At 40.1% G+C, this 21,690-nt stretch overlaps 1 protein-coding gene across 2 annotated transcripts in view; it reads left to right on the plus strand.

The window, feature by feature from the left end:
- The window catches only part of ADAMTSL1 (ADAMTS like 1), a 437,554-nt gene that overhangs the window by 377,014 nt on the left and 38,850 nt on the right, over positions 1-21,690 (plus strand). For both annotated transcript variants that reach the window (XM_069002429.1, XM_069002428.1), the window contains 4 exons: positions 7,937-8,147; positions 13,670-13,849; positions 15,490-15,643; positions 16,890-18,030. In XM_069002429.1, the coding sequence (XP_068858530.1) occupies positions 7,937-8,147; positions 13,670-13,849; positions 15,490-15,643; positions 16,890-18,030 (1,686 nt within the window). The remainder of the gene's footprint in view (positions 1-7,936; positions 8,148-13,669; positions 13,850-15,489; positions 15,644-16,889; positions 18,031-21,690) is intronic.

The following is a 21,690-nucleotide window of genomic DNA, read 5'->3' on the forward strand; positions in this document are numbered from 1 at the left end:
ACTTTTCAGTAGCCAGCATGTCTGCTAGTGCCTCAAACAAATTCTCTGCCAAAGCAGTTCGCTTACCTGAAGCTGCCTTTTCATGTACCTGTGTGGTTCAAGCTGTCTGTGTCTGCAAAATTCCCGTGAAGGACCCACTGCACAACCTCCCACCATTCAAAATGTTGACAGAGGAACACAAACTCTCTTTTCTGTCCTGCCTAAATAGTTGATGTTCTCTGCCTCCAACTCAAGGGACAGCAAGACTTTTTTTAAGTGCAGAACATTATAAATATTGCTTGAAGCCTGTCAGAAGGTTACTCTAGCAATCAGAACTGTTGATTGTAGAGTTGCTGCATATTCCATTTACCCTCTGTACTTCTCAGACTTTGAGTTCCTTCTCTGTGTTCCTCTGTTTGGCTCTGTTATACAAATATTGGCTCCAGGCCACATTCAGCTATAATGAGCTGCAGTGTTAATTGATATCAGTAAGTTTGCAGAATGCAGGCCATTTCTGTCACCTGACAGAGAACTTTCATTGAGCCTTTGATCTGCTTACGTGTGTTGTCTGCGTATCTTTAATGGACTTCCTTCACTTGTGAGGAAGATACTTTTTGAAGAAAGCACCTCATTCTCCCTTGTGCACAACAGCGCCCTGAAACCTTTCCTGCCTGTTCAGCTCCCTTGTCACAGTGGTGATACTGTACAATGGATTTTGTCAGGCTGGCACTAAACAACTCGAAGTTTCAATTGTTTTTCTGGTTTTGCTGGTGACAATTTAAAAGTACTTTGCAATTTCATTTTTTATTTTTTAAGGAGTATTAACTTTTTCAGAGCTTAGTTAAATCTCACTTTCATTCTGAGGTGTGTGTATATTGTATGTGTATTTGTAATGCTCGCTCTACTACAAATTGAACCATAGCAGTAGGGAGATCACTTCCTAGAGAACTCAGATCTGTGCTTAAACACCAGGGTTGAGGTCTTTGCTCTTATACTTCATTTCAAAGGAGCAGTCAGATTTTACTGTGAGTCATTTAACATCTGGATGAAAAAACACTTGTAGTTAAATTCTTGGCTTTTGTGCTGCTTTCTTTGAGACTTCTTTGATTATAAAGAACTGACTTGGGAGGTCTCATCTTAATCCTGTAGCTTCACTGCAAGAGGGTATGCTACTCAAACAGAATGGACAGTATCTTTTCCTGCTGTTCAGAGCTTAAGATCACATTCTGACATGGTATTTAAGATGTGATACTGAGCATATTTACTCAGCCAAAGATACATCTGTTAAATGTGCCTCAAGAAAGCCTTTCACACCTAGGAAACAGGAAACTTTACCACAAACACTGCTCCAGGTTGATAAGGGAAAAGGAAGAGAGGAGATACATGGGCTGTGTGCAGACTTCTCAGTCTTCACAGCCAAATGAAAGATGCACTCGTTGACAGAGGAGAAGAGGAAGCCGGTATTGACATAATATGTGATTTACTCATTCTGTTGTATGCACATATGCACAGCTGCCTCACAGCCCTTGTGCACTGAGGAATGTCTTTATGCAGGCAGGTGTCAGCTGTTAAGTCAGATGCTTCCAGGCAAACCTTTCTCCACACTAATGAATGTTTATCTTAGAAATAAGAAGAGTTCTTTTGTATCACTTTCATATGGTTTAACCACATAAAAATGACAATAATTTCATGTTTTTAGAACTAGTGTGGGAGGTCTTTGTCTAGAAAATTGTTTATTTTTCCTGTGCAATGTTCAATTGTCTTGACAGTGTTGGAAGAGACTCTGTCAGTATTAAACTACATCCCTAGATAATATTCTTATAACACCTAACACCTTAAAATGATTTGGGGTTTACCATTCACTTATGGTATATACAGGTTCCCTGTGCACATGGGAACTAATCCAGAGCTGTCGCCTGCATAGTGCTTTGGCTCAAGACTACAAGTTCTGCCTACATAATTTACTTTTTCCAAACTGATTATGGGGGTTGCAAGAGTGTTTTGTTCTGAAGCCTTGTAGCCCTACTGGGGCAATGACTAATTCTAGCAGCTTGTCTTGCCATGAGTAGCTGCTTACTGGCCAGTGTCACTTTCTGGTCTCTCTAGCTAGCAGAAGTATTGTCTGAGCTCCAGTTCTTATGGCAATGAGAGGGACATTTCAAAACTGAGGCAACAGTGCATTATTGTCCCTGTTGTTATTCATGACAATGCCTTGAAGCTGCTTACAAGCAGAGACTCCCATTGTGCTATCTGATAGAGAAAGACAGAATAAGATAACGTCCCTGCTGTAAGATTCCAACCTAAGCACAGACCAAGCTCAGGAAAAACAAAAAACAAAAAACAAAAAACAAACAAACAAAAAAAAAACAAAAAAAAAACCCAAAACAAAACAAAACAAAAAAAAACCAAAAAAAAAACAAAAAAAAAAAACCAAAAAAAAACCACCACACAAAAGTATTGTTGTGATTTTGTGAATGTGAAGTTGAGACACAGGTGGGAGAACTGTATGATCCAGCTCAGTACTTGAGTCTTCCATTTGGACCCATACTCACAGGCTAGTGCATGTTTCAGCAGTTCTGGTCTCATTCACCTCTGGAGTTCAGCAAAGAGCTAGGAGCAAGATCCTGCTCTCTTGATCCTCTAATTCTTCATCTGAATTGCTGGGGCAAAATTTGATATTGATACCTTTTTTTTCTATTGAAGGAGAAAAGGAAAGTTCATCTCTAATTAAAAATTAGATGTACAGAACTTTACAGATTTACATGTTCACATCATGTGTCAGAACTTTTTTAAACAGCCAGAAGCTGATAACAAATGCCCAACTTTAATTCAAAGACCACAGGAAAGATTTTTGTTAACTATGTGTGCCGGTAATTTCAAGATAATTTCCCTATTACAAATAGCATAGTTAAACTGTTTTTTGAGAGAATCTCTAACATTTTTAGATTTACATTAATAGTATGAAATAGTTGTCCTGTGGCAGCAACTGGGTTTTTCAGATTATTGAGCCTTTTTTGGCCATTGGAGCTTCAAAGTTGTTCTCTTTCTTTTATTCAGCAGAGCTGTGAGTATTTACATTTTAAAACCCACTGACCATGATTAATTGTGGAAACTGCTTGTTTACATGGAATTAAGTATATGCATAAGCATGGCTTAGATTAGCCTAATTTATTTAATGAGAATGTTCTGGAAAATTGCAATTTATTATTGGTCCTTTAGCAGTAGGAGAATGCTATGCCATAAAAGTAATTGTAATTCATAAAAATAATTGTAGATTACAGATTGTTAGTCTAATTCAGAATATGAACTGGCTAATAAATTTCCTAACTAGTGTTTTTCTATTCATAAAATCTATTCATTGCTAATTCACTTTGTTAGTTTCTAGTTCCTGGAAATGTAAGAAATTCAGTGTTTCAGTTCACTGGGTTTTTCATTAAATTTTGTCTGTAGTTTTCAGACTACACCCTTAGCATTGTGTGTAAGAAAACCTAAAGAAAAACATTGCCTTGAGCAGTCAGACCTGGTAATTCTGAAACTACTTCAGAAACTACTGAATCTGCCTATCTTGTGCATTATATGGTTGACCAACTCTAAAAAAATTACTAAGATATCCTTATGGAAGAAGGAAATCATTCATTTGGAAAGTTAAAAGTTTCTGTGGTCAGTTTTGGTTTTGAAATTTTGATGATACTTGAAAGAAGTTGTATTTTTGGACCATCCTCTGCTCCCTATATATTTCCAGTAGGAACTTGTTTTCTTCCATGTTCATTTGAAAAATGTTCATACATGTGTATTTGTCTTGGGCTGACTTTATGATGTTGTATCCCATATCACTGTTCTATGCCCAGAAATTAATTTTGTGCCATCCTATGCCTTTAAACTGAGCCTGAGAGGGGGGAGAGAATTTTTCAAAGCAGTTTGCAGTTTGTTTTCATGTTTTCAAGGACACAGATGAAGCTCTCTTGCTGCTAACAGCAGCGGCGGGAGCGGGAGGAAGCACCCAGCCTGCTTTCTTTCCAGCCAGCTTTCGGCCAGTTTTTCAGCTCCTTTTCCTCCAGAGAGTTGAACTTTTGTTTTCCTGGGACTCCGATTTTTCCCTTCTTCTCTGCTGGACAGTTTCAACATCAGAATACATTGGGAGGACTTTCCACTGAGGCCTTGGCCCTGGAGGTGGGCCCACCATCCTGTCCCAGCTCCAAGGACGGGGAGAGAGATCTGCGGAAGGACGACGAAATTTTCCCAGGTTTCTCTCAGCAGAGTGGGAGGTTTTATTATTTAGCGTTATTATCCTTTTCCTGTGTGTTTGCTAAATAAATAGTTTTTATCTCTTTCACTTTCCTTCGAGGAAAATTCATTTTTTCCCAGACCTGGTGGGGGAGGGCTGGTTGTAACCTGCTTTCTCTCAGAGGATATATTTTCAAATTTGCCCAAACTGACACAGTATTTTAATACATGTATCACATGTATCATTTCAACACATCCAGCCCTGTGAATTGCCTCTTTCCTCTTACGTTCCTCTTTGCTAGCCATCTCTAAATGCCTCAGTGGTTTTGAATTAATATAGTTTCTGTTCAATCAGTTCAAATATTCAATGTATTTTATGTATATCAGCAGAGTTATGTACATATATCCTGCAGAGGATGAAAACATCTTGAAATCTGTTTTATATTGAGTACAGTAGTTGAAATATTTTTAAAGTCTAGTTTGTGCTTACATACATAACCACTGCTTTGATATTTAGGAGATGGAGATGGACAACTGGTGAACTGATAGACCTAGAGCTGGGACAAACCAGAGGTTTAGGAGCATAGATGCACCAAATTCCTACTGTGTAATAAGGCTAAAAGCAGGTTGTTTCTCTGTTACTGCATGTTAATACAGCTTTGGGCAGTAGTGAAGGAGAAAGGAGAAAGGAGAAAATGTATGTTTTGGACCAAAACTATGCAATCCCTTCACCAGGCTCTGGAAAGTAATATGGGAAGTACCAAACAGATGACTTTCATCTATTCTATAAACCAGCAAGTATGCAGATTTTTCCTAAAATCTATACCTTAACAGCAGCCACAGTCAGCTTACAAAGATAGCAATTGCACTTGTGCGAGGTTCCTTTAGCTTGATTCTGTAACTACTGTATTCACCCTTAAAGTGTAAGATTCTTGCCTACTTGAATTTTAATTCTGGTATTGACAGATGCATGTAGGACATTCTCTTTTGTATGCCATGTGCATTGGGAGAGTCAGTAGAAGAAGAAGAAAAAATAGAAGAATGCACAGCCAAGTACTGCATGAAATAAGACAAGACATACTTCAGTTAGCATCCCATTACACTCTACAGTAAGGGCAAAACAGCATTACTACAAAAAAGCAGTATTATATGTTTTTGTAAGATTATTGTCTCCAACAGTACAAGTATTTTAGGAACTAATAGGTAAATATAGTAGGATAATATTAGTTCAAAGTGTTGCAAACATCTTTAGCTGTTTTAAAATAATTCTACAGCCCTGTATTTCTATAAGATTATCACTGGTTTTCTCTGTGCTTCTTAGGACTTTGAAATTCATGTATATCATTTATGGGTTCAGTTATTTGCACATGCCTAGTCCACTTTACATGTTTCTGCTCTATTCTACTTTCTTTACTTTCCATCTATGAAAGCCCATAAAAGTCTCTTGGGACTACGAAAGTACAAGGATAAGAGGTATTTGACCTCACAGTTCGTGTGCTCCTCTAAGGAATCTCCTCTTTAGTGCAGCTGGAAAGAATTGTGAACAAACTGATATTAGTTATGGGTAGGGCAACAGATGCAACCTGCAATATTCAGAAATTTCAAACACTGGAAAAACAAATCCTTTGTCTTTATGGAAACACAGCATTTCTTTCTGGAAGAAGAAACAGACACCCTCTTCTGAAGAAGCCAAGATGTCCAAAGGGTTTATGTGGCTTGCTAGCCACTGAGATGTGAACTGCCAACAGAAACATTTTGCACTTACACCAATAACAAACAAAATGTTGCTGGAGGCAGCAGCTACTGCCAGCACTTGAAAAAAAAATTAAGTCTGGCAGCTAACCATGTATCAAAATAGATTCTGAAGCAAGAAAATGCCTTCTTCTCACCACCTACTCAAATATCTTATTTTAGATTGTGCCAAAACTGAAGGATAGATGATATCCACATTAATTCTGGCTAACAGTTTCATGGGAAAAGCAGGGAAGATCTCTCCCCCCAGATTATTCATATGGAGAACATACTCCATCTTAGTTTAACTGGCTGCCATATGTCACTCCTATTCCACTGATAAATAGCTCCCAGTATATGTATCCAGATCAGTGTGCTTCAGTGTATTATGGTCTGGAAAATGATCCTGGGAGCTCCTAACTCACTGTGCAAGAAGCATTTATTGTTAGAAAGGGTTGAACAGATTGTTGTAATTGCTACTAACAGAACCAACAATATTGTCTAAAAGCAAACTACAGTGTCGTTAGTGCTTACAGTGAGGCTCAGGATTTTTATAAAATCAGAGAATGTCACCAGCAGATGGAGCACAGTAGGGGAGCAATGTGCCTTTGGGAGGAAAAAAAATTCTTATGTGCTAGCAGTTTATATTTGTTAAAGGTGTTACTTGAAAGGGAGGAAACATGCCCACAAAATAACTTTATAAAATGAAAAGATGTTAGAATTGTTCAGTGATAGTAGGGTAGAACAATCTTAAATGGTTATTTATGTAATGTGTTTGCTCACATGATGTGTTTTACATGCACTGAGCTATTTCCATTGACTGCAGATCTTGGAGCATCAGAGTGGTCTTTCTCTGCTTCTTCCATAAAATCTGCTTGATTCTTCTGACATGTTTCATAACTTTCCTTCATTATCTGCCTCCGTCCTGTTTGGAGCCTGAGGGTAACCTCCTTCCTAATCACTCTCTTTAAGTTTCTGCCTGGATTTGTTGTCTTCAATGACAGGTTCTCTGAACCTTCCTTTCCTGAATTTTTAATTTACTCCCTCAGTAATCAGTTTAAATAATGTCATGCTGGAAAGGAGTCTACTCTTCAGATTTAGAAAACATGGCACTATCTGGCTTTCATGTTTTCATTTTGGATGTGGGAGTATATCCAGGTCAGTGTAGAGTTTTGCGTGAATTTGTTGGGGAGGCTATTTTCTTATATTTTCCTTCTGAATGTAGGACTAATTTTTTGTGTATACATTTCTATATATCTCTGAAATGCTTCCTAGTTGAGACATGAGTGGAAGACCTAGTACTTTAAACAATTCTCTGTGTTTAGCTGACAATTCGGGCTTGTGTTCAGTACAGCTCAAATAGCAGAAATCTGGTTTTAAGGTGATGAACACTGAAATTCAGTTATCAACAATCCTATTGATGCAGGAATTACATAGCTAGTTCAGAAAAGATCTAGTTCAGTGACAGGTGTTCATCCGGGGGTTGAAGATGATCCCCTGCTCTCCCGTTGCATCTCTCAAGGCCTTAGTGCCTCCTATCACAACAGCACAGAAGTCAGGAAAACCAAAGCTGAATCTTCTGAAAGAAATTTGTCCTCAGAGTTTCACTTATACATTCCTTTGATTAGATTTTGTCATTATCTTCCTTTATTTTTTGTTTAAGACAGGGGGAGAAAACCAGCTAATTAAATCTACTCTGTCTTGAAATACGTTGTCCATGCTCCAACAGACAAAAGAACTCCTACTGTAAGACACAAAACATTTCCTGTGATATTGCAGGAATCCAGAGACTTGCAGTCCAAGAACTATTGACAAGAGATGAAAATGCAGAACTGCAAATATTCATCTTAGCCTCATCATCCAGCTACAAGAGTGACATTGATCAGAAAAGGAAAATTCCCTTTCATTTACTGTTTTTTCATTCCATCTGTCATTATAATAAGAGAAAAATTAAGGTGAATTTATTCTGTGCTTAAGATTCTCTCTCCTGACCCCTTCACAGATGGGAGATTGGCAAATGGAGCTCTTGCAGTCTTACCTGTGGGGTTGGTTTGCAAACACGAGATGTCTTCTGTTCTCACCTACTATCAAGAGAGACCAATGAGACCGTGATTTTGGCAGACGAGTTGTGCTCTAGACCTAAGCCATCGCTCGTGCAAGCCTGTAATCGCTTTGACTGCCCACCCTCCTGGTATCCTACAGAATGGCAAGAGGTAAGAATTTATGTGTAATCTCATTTTATGACTGCTAAAAGTAGTCATTGCACACATTTCAGGGGTCAGAGGGCTGGAGCACCTCTCCTACAGGCTGGAGAGCTGCAGCAGAGAGGGCTCGAGGGAGACCTCAGAGCAGCCTTACCGTTTATGAAGTGTGCCCGCAAGAAAGATTAAGAGGGGCTTTTGACAAGGGCTTGTAGCAACAGGACAAAGAGTAATGGATTTAAACTGAAAGAGGGTAGATTTAGTTTAGGTATTAGGAAGACATTTTTTTGTGTGAGGGTAGTGAGGCATTGAAACAGGTGGCACAGGGGAGATGTGGATGCCCCATTCCTGGAAGTGTTCAAGGCCCGGTTGGATGTAGCTTTGAGCAACCTGGTCTAATGGAAGCTGTCCCTGGCCAGTGGGGGGCAGAGGGGGGGATGGGGTGGAAGTACAGGAACTGTAAGGTTCCTTCCAACACAAACCATTCTATGATTCTATGATTTTGCTTTAACCCATCAAGAGGAATCATTAATCATTCTGACAAGCCATTAAAAAACTGCAAAGTGTGCAATTTTTGCTCTTAAAAAAATGCATCAATGTTTCCAGAGGTAAATAATGACTATAGCTATTTCTAATGCAAAGTTAGTGGAAAATCTTAACAGCTGGCTATAGATTTCAAACAAAAATATCTGGAATGTGTTGGTCAGCTGCAATGAGTGGACTTGGGTTAGCTATGTCAAGGTTTCTAGGAAAACTAAACAAGAAGGATTAAGGATAAAAGAGTTTTTAAAGCATTTTGAGTATTTTATATATTCTCAAATAGTAATTTAGTTTGGTACAAGAAACATTCCTCATCCTTCAGACTAAGAAATGTGTGTTGAACACTTCCGTTTGGGAGATGGATGCCTTATTACACTAAATATAAAAATTGCTGTCCGCACAATGGGTCTGTACAAGGCTTTCCATCTTTAGAAAGTACCCTGGAATGAGATAATTTGCTGACATGTGGTTGCAAATTAAAATATTTGTGTAATTCAAAAGATTTAAAGATGCTTCTTTAAATGCTTGTAATACTACACAGGAGGAAAGGATCCTGTGCTGCTGTCAAGACTAAAGGAAAAATTTGCTGTGTGGTGTAGGTGTAAGCAAAACACGTGTTTAAATCTTCATTCTTGATGTGTGCTAGTCTTTATTCTATCCTATGTGAAAACTATGATCATTTTTTATAGTGCTTACTTGCACCTATTCAGTGTCTGTATATAAAATCTGGTCTTTACTTAGGAGCCAGGGAGATGTTAGTGTACTCACCTAATGAAGTTAGTAAGTCCATGAAGCTGAGAGAGCTTTGGGTTTGGGAAACCAGCCTGGTAAAAAAAAAATTTATGCCAGTCTGATGGTCTGTCAAAGCTAGGTAATGAGCCTACAGCTTTAGTCCTCTGTTTAAAACAGTTCAGTGATATTTCATGCTTTGTCTACTGATATTTGCACACATGTATATACTTAGCTGTACTTTTGAACATTTCTAGACTATAGTCATAATAAATGTTATATTTGCAAATAGGAAATGGTATTCTCCTAGTTCATAATGTAATAACATAAGTCAAGCATTTCAAAATTAGGATATGGTTGAAGGAGCACCTATGCTTTTTTAAGTCCTTTAACTGGCCACAGTCTTACAGAAAGCAATTTTCTATAAGTTTATGTGAACAGTCAGAAGAGATATATGTTGTAGTGTGAGGAAAAATTTATTTTCTGCTAACAGTGACCATTAGCTGTAGGCCACACTAGAACGGTACCAAATTGTTTCTGCTAGAGCTATCTCCAAACAGATTTTTTCAGGATTGGAACATCTTTCTCAACAGTGTAAACATGTGTACTTCTCCTGTTTGAAGTAATTTTTCCAACTGTTCAAGGGCTCTCAAATGCTACCTCTTTGAAAGGCTTAGCAGGTCTTCAGAAGAGGAAGCCTGATAAAGTATAAAAGCTTTAGCAGCTATGTTAATCAGAAATTGAAACGAAGTGCTCAGTCACACTTGTGGTAACTGGTGTCTTCTCTGGGTGAGAGAGAACCTGTGCTGTAATTCATTGCTACAGTTCAACACAAGTTATGTTGTAGCTCTTCTGCCTTACTTCCACAGACTTTTCAGGCCCTGGCACTGGGTATTTTCCAGTGCTTACCTTTCACTGGAGGAAAACAGCACAAAAAATGTGCTTCTCTACCTATTGTCTTCTGCTTCTGTTCAGATGAGTGCTGTGCCAGAAAAAAAACTCTAATCCATCAAAATCAATTTCCATTCTCTCGTTTTTTAAGGATGTCTGTTTTCCTTCTTTGCAACACCATCATCTTTACAGGTATTTCCACCCTGTAGGAAAACCAGACCTTGCAGCTCAGTCTCACACAGGTTTCCCATCTGAAAACCTGCACCATGGGGCTTGTGCATTACACTTAGGGATTATTACAGCTGTTGGCTTCTGAGATGTGGAAAGAAAAAGAACATTCAGAAAGGATGTGAGTGGCTGAGACAATTTCTGGAGGTGACCTCCAGTCATGCAGCAAAACTGCTATGGGTCCCTCCAGCAGAAGAAAACCTGAAGAAGGATTTCTTTCCTTGCATTAAAGGACCCACAACGCCTCCCCTCTCTCCAGGCTCCTGAGAGGATGCCCCTCATACAGGGAGATGAAGGGCCCTTCAGGAAGGTGCCTTCCTCCCCCTAGGGAAGGTCCTTGAAAGCTTTACCAACATGAAAGGGTAAAATCTGTTTGCTGCACAGCCTGGTTTCAATACATTTCTTTGGCCTAATCAGTGGAGTTTGTGGTGCTTTTCAGAGCACTCATTCACACTGGTTTAATGCAAAAACACAAAAAAAATCCCCAAAAGATTTAAACTGTAATGACCAGTGTTTTCTTTCCTAAGCCTTTTATGCTTGTAAGGAAGGATTGTCTGAATTAAATGCCATTCAAAGCCCCGGTGTTCCTGGTAGATAAACACACAATAATTATCAGTGTTGTAACATTGCAAACAATTTTTAAAACACATCTTTACCTATTCTAGACTATTTATTTTTAAATAGTTCTGTGTCTTTACTAAATACATTAGGATCTTTATCATTTTCTGGAGCAGAGTGTATATATAAGCTTTCATTTTTACAAGGCCCTATACATATCTGTTCTGCATACCTGAAACAAGAGACATCCATTAGTAAATCTTCATCCAACTTTGTTTTATTACTGAATAAGTGCTACAGTCTCAATGCCAACATTCTTTACTTGCTCTTGAGTGCTAACTTTGCTCCGAAGATAATTCGAACAATGACTTGAAAACAAAGTCAGCATGGTAAAACTGGTAATATTTTATTATATTTTCCTAGTTATTTTTAATCCATACCATAAAATGTGTCTTCTAAATCTTCAAGTGTCACACATTAAAAACCAACAGAGACAGCTTCTGAGAAAAAAAAATGTTTACTCCTTTTGCAGGCGCTTTATCTTACTGTGGAGTCATAGCAGAGAAGTCATTTTTGAGAGCAAGGAAAAAACCTGTATTATTGTACACCTTGAGTAGAGAGCAGTGTAAAATTAAATGACATGGGAGACCGTGTTAAGGGACCTGGGCATCCTGGTCAATGGCAAGCTGAACATGACTCATCAGTGCCCTGGCAGCCAGGAGGGCCAGCCCTGTCCTGGGGTGCATCAGGCACAGCATCACCAGCCTGGCAAGGGAGGGCATTGTCCTGCTCTGCTCACCTCGAGTACTGGGGGCAGTTTTGGGCACCACAATATGAGAAAGACATTAAACTGTTAGAGAGTGTCCAAAGAAGGGCCACAAAAATGGTGAAGGGCCTGGAGGGGAAGCTGTGTGAGGAATGGCTGAGGTCACTTGGTCTGTCCAGCCTGGAGAAGAGGAGACTGAGGGGAGCCCTCATTGCAGGCTATATTTGCCTTGTGAAGGGAAGAGGAAGGCAGGCACTGGTCTCATCTCTGTGGTGACCAGTGAAAGGACCCAAGGGAATGGCCTGAAGCTGTGTCATGGGAGGCTGAGGCTGGATATCAGGAAAAGTTTCTTCACCCAGAGGGTGGTTGGGGACTGGAACAGGCTCTCTGGAGAAGTGGCCACAGCACCAGCCTGACAGAGTTCAAGAAGCATTTGGACAATGCTCTCAGGCACATGGTGTGACTCTTGGGGCTGTCCTGTGCAGGGACAGCACTGTGTAAGAGAATGAAGTCCAAGAAGCAAGGAAAGATGTTTTGCCTTTTCTCTGGTAGAGTTGGACTTTCTGAGATTTGACTGACTGACAGAAGGAACATTCTTTATGATATTCACAGTGTGTAACCCATTTTGTATCTTGTATATTAGATAACAGGATAACAGTCCTTAGGCAATGTTGGAATATTACTTTTAATCATATTTTTCTTCCTCCTCAGGAATGAATTGTCCTCAAATGAGAGGCTGATAAACATTTTCTTCTGATGAAAACTAATGTTTTTCTTGCTTAGTTTTTTGGAAGCCTTTGAGCTTCATAACATTCTAAATAAGTAGGACAGAAGCTGATTTTACGCATTAAAAAGCAAGCCAAATATAAAAATGTCTTTCTGCGCTTCCTTTCTGTCTTTCAAGGAAAATGTTTATCCTAAATATTCGGGCTAGCATTAAAGTTCATGCAACTCTTTGTTTAAGAGAGAAGGGCCTTTCAGGACTGCAAGATTTTCTAAAACACTCCCTTTTTAACTGCTTAAGTATACATTTTAATACTTCTTTGTATTATTGTCTACTTCTCCTGAATAATTGCCACATCACAAGCTATAAGCAACTGCTGGTCATGTCAGTGTAATGCAAGCTCCCCCTTTCCTTTGCTAGAAGAAAGGAGAAAAGGAGTTGAGCTGGCTGAACTGAGCAGAACTGGGAGCCTGTTACCAGCCTTAGGAAAGGATCCTCAGGAAAAAGGACTGAGCAACTAAATTTACAAAAAATATTCAGGAAAGCTACTAAATTAGGTTATTCAAAATTTTATGCCCTGGTTGAGTAGAAAAATGGATACAGAGAGGGATATTTACATTAAAACAGAGGGGAGGTGTGTTCTTTGGATATTAATCATCTCAATTTACTTATCTACTGCTGGACAAGACTTTTCCACTCTCTCTGACAGTAGTCACTGTCAGAGCTCAGACAGAGATACTAATATTTAGATTCTCCACATTACATGCTAGAGTCTCATTTTCCAAGTGGAAAGGACAAGTTTTCCACCTCCGTACTGCAATGCTGACTCACTGTTTCCATGTCCTTTGTACCAATACCTTAAAACAGAACATGTCAGAAATACTGAAGCAGTTTGTCTAAATATTAGCAAAATAAGCTGCTTCCATTTTCCAAAATATTTTTGACATTTTTGAAAGCAGCCTACTTTGAGGTCTCTGAAATTTTTGTTTTGTTTGACCAAGACCAAGTGTTGATTTCTACGCAAACTCACAAGTAAATTTTGCAGCAAGTGGGGTGGTGCAGGTGTAACAAAAGTTGTCTGTGTCTCTTTTCTCACAGTGTTCACAGACCTGTGGTGGTGGTGTCCAGAAGCGAGATACACTCTGTAAGCAGCGCCTGGCAGATGGGAGCTTGTTAGAGCTGCCAGAAACCTTCTGCTCCTTGCCAAGGACCATTACACAACAAGCCTGCAAAAATGAGGATTGTCCCAATGAGTGGCTTCTCTCTGACTGGACACAGGTATGCTATTCATATGCATGAGTATTGTACAGGTCTTGGAGATGAAGTTCCTAAGCAAATTGGGGTAGAGGAGCCAAATAAGGTCAGACCCCACAATGCGTGTTATGCCCAGTTTTGTCCTTATCACCCTCGTTGGGGATGTTATCACTAGCTCCTTGTTCCTCTTTGGTGACTGCCTCCACAGATGTGTTTTAGCCATCTGGCCAAACTGTTAAGAGCCTTCTTATGTAAACACAAGTCATGCTCAAAATAATAAATCCCTCTCTGTCCATACCTATGCTTATTATTCCATCCAAGAAATTCATGAAGAGTAATCTGTATTGCCCTAGGCTAACTCTTTGTTCCCAAAATCTAACTGTTCTGATGTCAATAGTCTTTTCCTCTTGGGGCCACTCCAGCCCTTTCCTATGATAAAGAGAAGAGAAAAGAAGAGGAGGGGTGGAAAGAGGAGGGGTGGAAAGAGGAGGAGAGGGGAAAGGGAAGGGGAAGGAAAAGGGGAAGGAGAAGGGGAAGGGGAAGGGGAAGGGGAAGGGGAAGGGGAAGGGGAAGGGGAAGGGGAAGGGGAAGGGGAAGGGGAAGGGGAAGGGGAAGGGGAAGGGAGGAGAGACATTATAAAAATACAATTTGATCTTGTAAGGTCAAAGCAAAGGCAGAGGTTCATTCCAGTAAGCATGAAAATCATTCCACAGCTTGCAGTCTCTGCCGCCACTCTTCTAGTCCTCTTTCATGGAAGGTAGTGGAAATGGCCTTGTGGAAATTGTAAAAGAAATGCCAGTCACCCTATTGAACTGTCCCACCTGCACCCTTCTTATGGTGATCTCTCTGGGCATTTTATTCAAATTAGTGGATGTTTTCATAAAGTCTTCTGCGAGGAGACACAGAGCCATTCTGGCAGTGAAGATTACAGTGCTCTACCCATATTCCAGCTCTTTTTACAGACTGCTGCTTGGGTTCCAGTGCAAAGGCACTGCCTGTATTTCATTTTCGCAATGCTGTATGCATAAATATGGAACTGAATAGTCATGATGAAGTCCATCAAACAATGTCCACCTGTGCAACAAGCAGCATAGTCTGGTATTAGAGGGTTTCTACTCTTCTGTGTAAGCCATGTGTAGTAAGTGCAAGGCTGAGGTAATTAATCAGTAACTAAAATACTCATCCCTTTATTATTCCTAAATAGATTTGCAACAGGAAAGCTTAAAGATTAAGCTTAGGTCAGACCAGAATGCTACTGTGATCTGCACCTTAATGAGGTCTGGTCTTGGGCATGAGCAGGAGTTCTTCCAGCCAGCAGACACAGACACATAGAAACAAAGTGCAAAGGCAGGCTTTGAAATGTAGCACAGTACCATTAAAACAAGGGACACCATCTGACGGAAGAGAAGTGCTAACAGGAGCATGGAAATAATCTAAGCCTTACAGGACAGAAAATAACAGATATTTCATCTCCTTACTGTGCCTGCACTGTTCATAACGCACAGTCAGATACTGCTCTGCTTTATTCCAGTGCAACATTTTGAAAACTGTAACTGTTCTATCCTGTGGTGTATGTATACAGTATGGATATGGGAGGTGAGGAGGGAATGCATGACAAGGAGCAGCTTGTTCATTTTTCCTAATGTTTCTCATCCTGTTCCTAGTGTTCAGTGAGCTGTGGAGAAGGCACACAGAGTCGAAATGCTATTTGCAGAAAGATGCTGAAAACTGGAGGCTTTGTTATCATCAATTCCTCACTCTGCCTCCCTTTGCCATTCTCATCCTTGATCAGGCCCTGTGCACTAGGCCCCTGTGCAAGTAAGTGGAAAAGGTGTTTGAGCAGTGCCTGGGGAAAAGGGACTTGGAAGTCCTTCACTAAGCAATCCATGCTGTTTCCTGCTCCATAGCCTTCTTTTGTGGTAGTGTTACTCAGTCTTGTGGAGTGAGTTTTTCTGTCTGTGAACAAGTCAAGCCAGTGGAGGAGACCTACAGGTTTTACTAATGGAGCTGGATGTAAGCCAATGTGCTGGAAGGGAACTTCTAGTTTCTGGAAGAACTGGCTCAGAATTCTGACCAAAGTCTAGATCTGAATTTCACAGCTGGAATGTAGAGGCTCAGAGACAGCACAGCAGCCTGAGGGCAGGTGCAAATAAACTCTCTGCTAGAACAGCTGCAAGGAAAATGGTTGGTAAGGGATTTTGCTGATGATCATTTAGAAACTTGTTATTTCATTATGTCACCCCAAATCCTCTATGATCTGGGATTTCTAATGAACCATGCAACACATTAGATGTATTTTACATTGGTAGTTCATGCATTTGTTATTGCCCATCACAAGTCCCCCTGTATACTCTTCCCTAGCTTGCAGTAAGTCAGCTGGACATGTAAAAGTCAGCCTAGCTTCAGCTTGACTCCGAAACTGCTGAATGTTGAGTATGTAGGGAGAAAAGAATATCTGATGTTTAGAACTAAAGCTTGGACCAAATGCTGCATGGCATTTACTAATAGTATGCCTGTGCAGCTTAATTTAGTGCTTCATAATAAAGATCTCTGACGCAGAGATCTGGAAACTGGAAGCACACACTGAACTAGTGCACTTTAATAGTATTTACCATGTTTTTAAGCCTAGCCCAGAGAGTTTTGTTCTGTTCAACATTACTCCTTCAGGTAGCAAGACTTTCATTCTTCCTTGCTGTTGTGACCTGCAAGATCATGTTGTCTTTGAAGATTTGGATGGTAAACACTTCTCTACTCAGTGCATTTCTTAAGTAACAGTCTTTGTTTAAGTACTTAAACAACAAGAACTATGTTTCCACTCAAGTTTTCTCTCTCCTGTAAAGCTTTTGTCCCTGGCTATTTGGTTTCCGCATATACTGTGGGCTACTTTCGCAGTCCTGAAGTGTGTCTTGTTATTCCTCTTATTTTGATTTTTTGAATTTAATGTCCAGCAACTGGTGGCCAGTTTCTCCCATTACTGTCTAATGGGTCAAATGCTGCCCACAACAGTGTAAACTACTTGTTTTGTTTAATGGTATCACTTACTAATAATACAATGGTATTTCAGGGCACAGCAGACCAGCTCATAAGCAAAGCCCCCATATTATGGCTGTAAAGCAAGTTTACATCCAGACAAGGAAACAGAAGAAACTGCACTTCATTGTGGGTGGATATGCTTACCTGCTGCCCAAAACTTCTGTTATCCTCCGATGTCCTACCAGGAGGTTCAGGAAATCAATGATCACTTGGGAGAAGGATGACAAGAGGCTTGTCAGTTCAGCTCACATCACCATTGCACCCTATGGGTACATGAAAATCCATCATTTGAAGCCTTCAGACACTGGGACGTACACCTGCACAGCAGGGCCAGCCCGGGAGCATTTCATAATTAAACTGATTGGAAGCAACAAGAAGATCATTGCTGGGCAGCCAGCTAGTATTAGGGAGAAAGAGGGCACGAGGAAGGCTGGCTTAAATGATGCCTTGCGAACAGAGGATAAACATCTCAATGGGATTTTCTTCAATGGCAGCAAGGCTGAAAAGCGAGGACACCTTGCTAACCCCAGCAGATGGTATGACAATATTGTCTCGAGGCTGCTACAGCTCAGGAGCTGGCCAGGGGAAAATTTGGAATCCTGGGAAGCCCGGGAGTCTATGGAGAGAAACGTGTCATCAGAGGAGGACGAGAGCCGGGAGCATAGCCTGCCATTTACTATGGTCACAGAGCAGAAACACTTGGATGATATCATAAGGAATTTGTCACAACAGCCTGAGGAGCTTAGAGATATCTACACTGAGCAGCTTATTGTGCAGCTGGCTCGCGAGGTTTTCAAGAGCCCCTTGGAGCACCAGGAATTTGTCCTCAAAGCATCAAGGCAAAAAGTTGACTCAGCCTCAGTGGAGTATCCTTTCCACAGACGTGTTTCTGGATTTACTAGCTCGCTGAGGATGTCATCTGCTGAAACATTTATTCCCACCTCTGTAGACCTGGGAAATGGCTTGCACAGGCCTCCTCAAAAGCCTGCCATCCTTCGAAAGATTTCAGCAGCACAACAACTTTCTGCTTCAGAGGTCGTCACCCACCTGGGACAGACAGTGGTCCTAGCAAGTGGCACACTGAGTGTGCTACTTCACTGTGAAGCAGTGGGAAACCCAAAGCCCACCATCAGCTGGGCTAAGAATGGAGAGGAAGTGAAATACAATGATAGGTAAAGCATGTTATTTAACTTTAAAGAAAATAATTGGTATTTTGACTCTTCACTTTCCATGTTTTACTGCCTGTCAGTCCCATGGACCAAACCATGTTTTGCTGTAGTCTGATTTCATAACAGAAAGAAGGGCAAGTGCATGTGAAGTGGTAAATGAGGTAAACAGAGCACTGTAACTCTTCAGCAAGGTCTGGATGGTGGGTCAGGCTGGTGTGGCAGACAGGAAGCTTACTTCTGTTTAAGTAAAAAAGAAGGGATTGTAAAGTACTAAAGGACATAAATGCCTGATACAGCCAACAGAGCACTCCGCACAGTTTATTTTCCCATCTGAAGGCGGAGATTTTTGCTATGAAGATTGGTATTGAGAAATGAAAACTGGTCGTTGGTTGTTACTGTTATCTTCTGTTGGTGCTACGAATTGCATTTCTCCCAGTGCTCCAGGAGGGCCTGACAGACATGGCTGTGGTAAGAGAAGATGGAGGAAGTGAGGCTTCAGCCTTCCACATATGTATCCATGCATTAAACTGCCCCAGGATAAACCTCAAGGGGCATTACAATCACCATTTACTGCGTGTGTTCTGATGAAGGCTGTGAACTGTGGAACCACACTTCATGGCTGTGTGCAGCTTTGCTGTCATCTCAACAGACTGATCATTTAGCATTAGTCTTCTCATGTGAATTGGTGAATCCTCATCTGTTTAAACTCTGGAGTGCTGGTCCCAGGTGTAATCTGAGAAGTTCACATAACAAAATGCTTTTATCAGTATACCACAAAAATTATGCTGGTTTTCCTTCAGGTAGCCTTTACTTCCTTTCACTCCACATTATTCATTTGTGTGGAAGAGCACACAGAAAGAGGTTCTTTTCAGTACTAGTTGTATGCATAATTGTGTTGGTAACATACGTTTTTCTCATGCCTGTGCTTGGGATTTTATATTTAGGCTCTGTTCTGTGAGAAATCAATATATAAGAACAGGAAAAGAGTGTAGTAGGCAGTAATAATGACTAATATAGTACAACAAAGTTGTCCAGGGATCTGCTAGGAGCTCCTTCTGCACAAGATACTGACCTCAGCTAAGACATCTACATTTAGTCATAAGGTCAGCCTAGGATATGAGAAAAGATAGGACCAAAACAAAAATTAATTTCCAGTGTGGTGGCCTTGGATCGTCCAGTAAAGTCTTGAGTTAGGTAAAATTGCCCCTTCTGTACAGTTATGAAATTAGTGTATTGGCTTCTTCTTTACTTTGACTGCTGAATCAATGAAAAAATAATTGCTTTGTGTAATGATCCGAGTTTCCTGGTTCTTGCCTCTCTGCCTGAAGGTGAATAAGTATATTAAATTCAACACACAGAAAAATGGTAACTTCTGAAGGGGTAGAGGTCACTAAGAACAAGAATGTATCTCTGGTGGAAATCACATGCAGTCATAATCATGGCTCGGACATACAGAATCCCTTCATTTGGACATATTCTTGTGAAAATTTCTGTATGCCACCCCCAGAAAAGTTTCATATATATAGATTTTCATCCAGTGGCTATATCCCATTAGAATTGGTCCATTAAGGTGTTGTTTTTTTTTTCTCTACTTGAAATGACTGTAACTTCTGTGGTGTCCATGAAAGGGAAGGGACATTACATAAAGTTCACATATGAGGAATGCTAGTCACTACAGTCATGAGAAAATGGCAAGTTTATTTTACATCCTATAAGCTGTCATGAAATCACAACAAGTAGATTAATTTAGCTGAAATAAAAGAGTCATATGATTCCTGAAATTTTAGTTCAGATTTTTTTAGTGTATAATTTTACAGTTCGTTTTCAACCTTTATTTTTCCCATTCAGTTCGGCTGAAATAGCCTTAAACGGTGCATTTTGTTTCTGAATTGTCAGTCAGTTGTGTGTGTGCTCAAAATTTCTATCAGAAAGACTCAGGAAAGTATTACTTGTTTTCCAGTTAGTAGCATAAGTCATTGGCAAGTCTTCTTTAAATGTTGAGGCAGTTTCCACTTTATGAACTTCCTTCTGTACTCATCATTTATAGTTCCTCCAGGTTGGTGTGTGTGTGGGAGGAAACGACCATGCTTTGAGCTTGAGATGTAACTCGACACCTATATCTTTGGAGTTAATGTAAAAGTAGAAATCATGGTGTGTAAAAAAATTGGTTTGTGGATTTTTTTGCTGGGTTCTCTAAGAGCAGTATTCTGGTTTTGACTCAGAATGCTCTTGCTGCATGTCAGCTGTGTCAATAAAAGCTGCAGTTTAAGCAGTCTTAGAGTGTCCTGCTGTAAACTGCAAGGCCATCTACATGTGGTGGTGTCTGGTATGCTTGAGCTGTCCTTCAGCTCTGCAGTTTGTTTTCTTCATGCTTTGCCAGCCATTGAATGGAGAAGAGGGTTTTCCAGCCCACCTCTGTCTTAATGGGAATAAGAAAATAAATACAGGTGGGCTTGCCTATACTAGTATCGAAGAGAAACACTTCTGCTGAGAAAGGCTAGAGAGTAGTGCTGAAGTTCCTCAGGTCACACCCTACTGAATATACTGAGATTTCAGAAGTTCTTGGTTGGTATTGTGATTTTTAGAGTGTAGGCTGCTGGTTTTAGGTTGGGTGACAGCTACCTGTTTTGTTTATACAAGCCACTCAGATAGAGGCATTCACTTTCAGACATTGTGGCCATGGATTTCGTCTGAGCCAGTGATGTCCAGTAATGATGGTTGGTGTATGGCTTTATTCCCATTGCTGCATTGCATGAGCTGTTTCCTCCACCCAAAAGTATGACTCCTGTTGCTTAGCTATCCTTGCAAAAATTAACTTCTTTAGCTTTAGTCTAGGTACGGTCACAAAGAGATAGATCAAAGGCCACAAAAAAAGTCCTGGTTTTCAGTTACTCAGTAGAATGAAAACATATGGCACAAAAAGAAGCAGCAGTTGAAAATATCTGTGGCTCCAGTAAAAGATCCCCGAGTTGTGTCTGCATATTCAGCCTGAGTGTATATTTAACAGAAGAGTCCATACTCTCTCCTAAGGTTAAAGTGTCAAGTTTACACCAGCATGGGTTCTGAGTGCCATTGCAGAGCCTTCTAGTATCTATACCAAAGTCTGCTGAGTGCTGTATATGTTGGAAAATGTTTTATTTTAGAGAAAATTGAGATTAAGTTCCCGAGGAATCAGTTTTAAAAGTGAAAAATCTTTGAGGAATTTATACATTGTTTTATAAGCCATGCAAGGATGCTGCAATTTCTATCACTGAGGATCCACTGGTACTTGATAATTCAACTTCTCTGAAACAGAAATAAATTTTATAAATGGACATGAAGCAGCATGTGAACAGTAAGTGTTTGCGAAGTGCTGTCTGATTTAGTCATTGATATATGTCCTGCAAAGTATGTTTTTGTCTTGGAGGCAATGCAGTGTGGAACAACTGAGATGAAACTGATTAAATATTAAGCTGCATTATTTTCAGACATGCTGGTGACATAAAGAATTGCTACAGCTGGTGTTTTTTTCCACCCCTGACAAGCAACTCAATACCTAACAAAAATAGCAATCTACAAGCAAATAGGGAATTCAGCCAAAATAATTCTGTACAAAGAGGACTAAAAGGATCTGCTTTCAAGAAAAGCAGCTATGCCAAATTGTGATGCACAAATAACAGAATT

Source organism: Aphelocoma coerulescens (assembly GCF_041296385.1).
Source record: "Aphelocoma coerulescens isolate FSJ_1873_10779 chromosome Z unlocalized genomic scaffold, UR_Acoe_1.0 ChrZ, whole genome shotgun sequence".
In the NCBI taxonomy this organism is placed as follows: domain Eukaryota; kingdom Metazoa; phylum Chordata; class Aves; order Passeriformes; family Corvidae; genus Aphelocoma; species Aphelocoma coerulescens.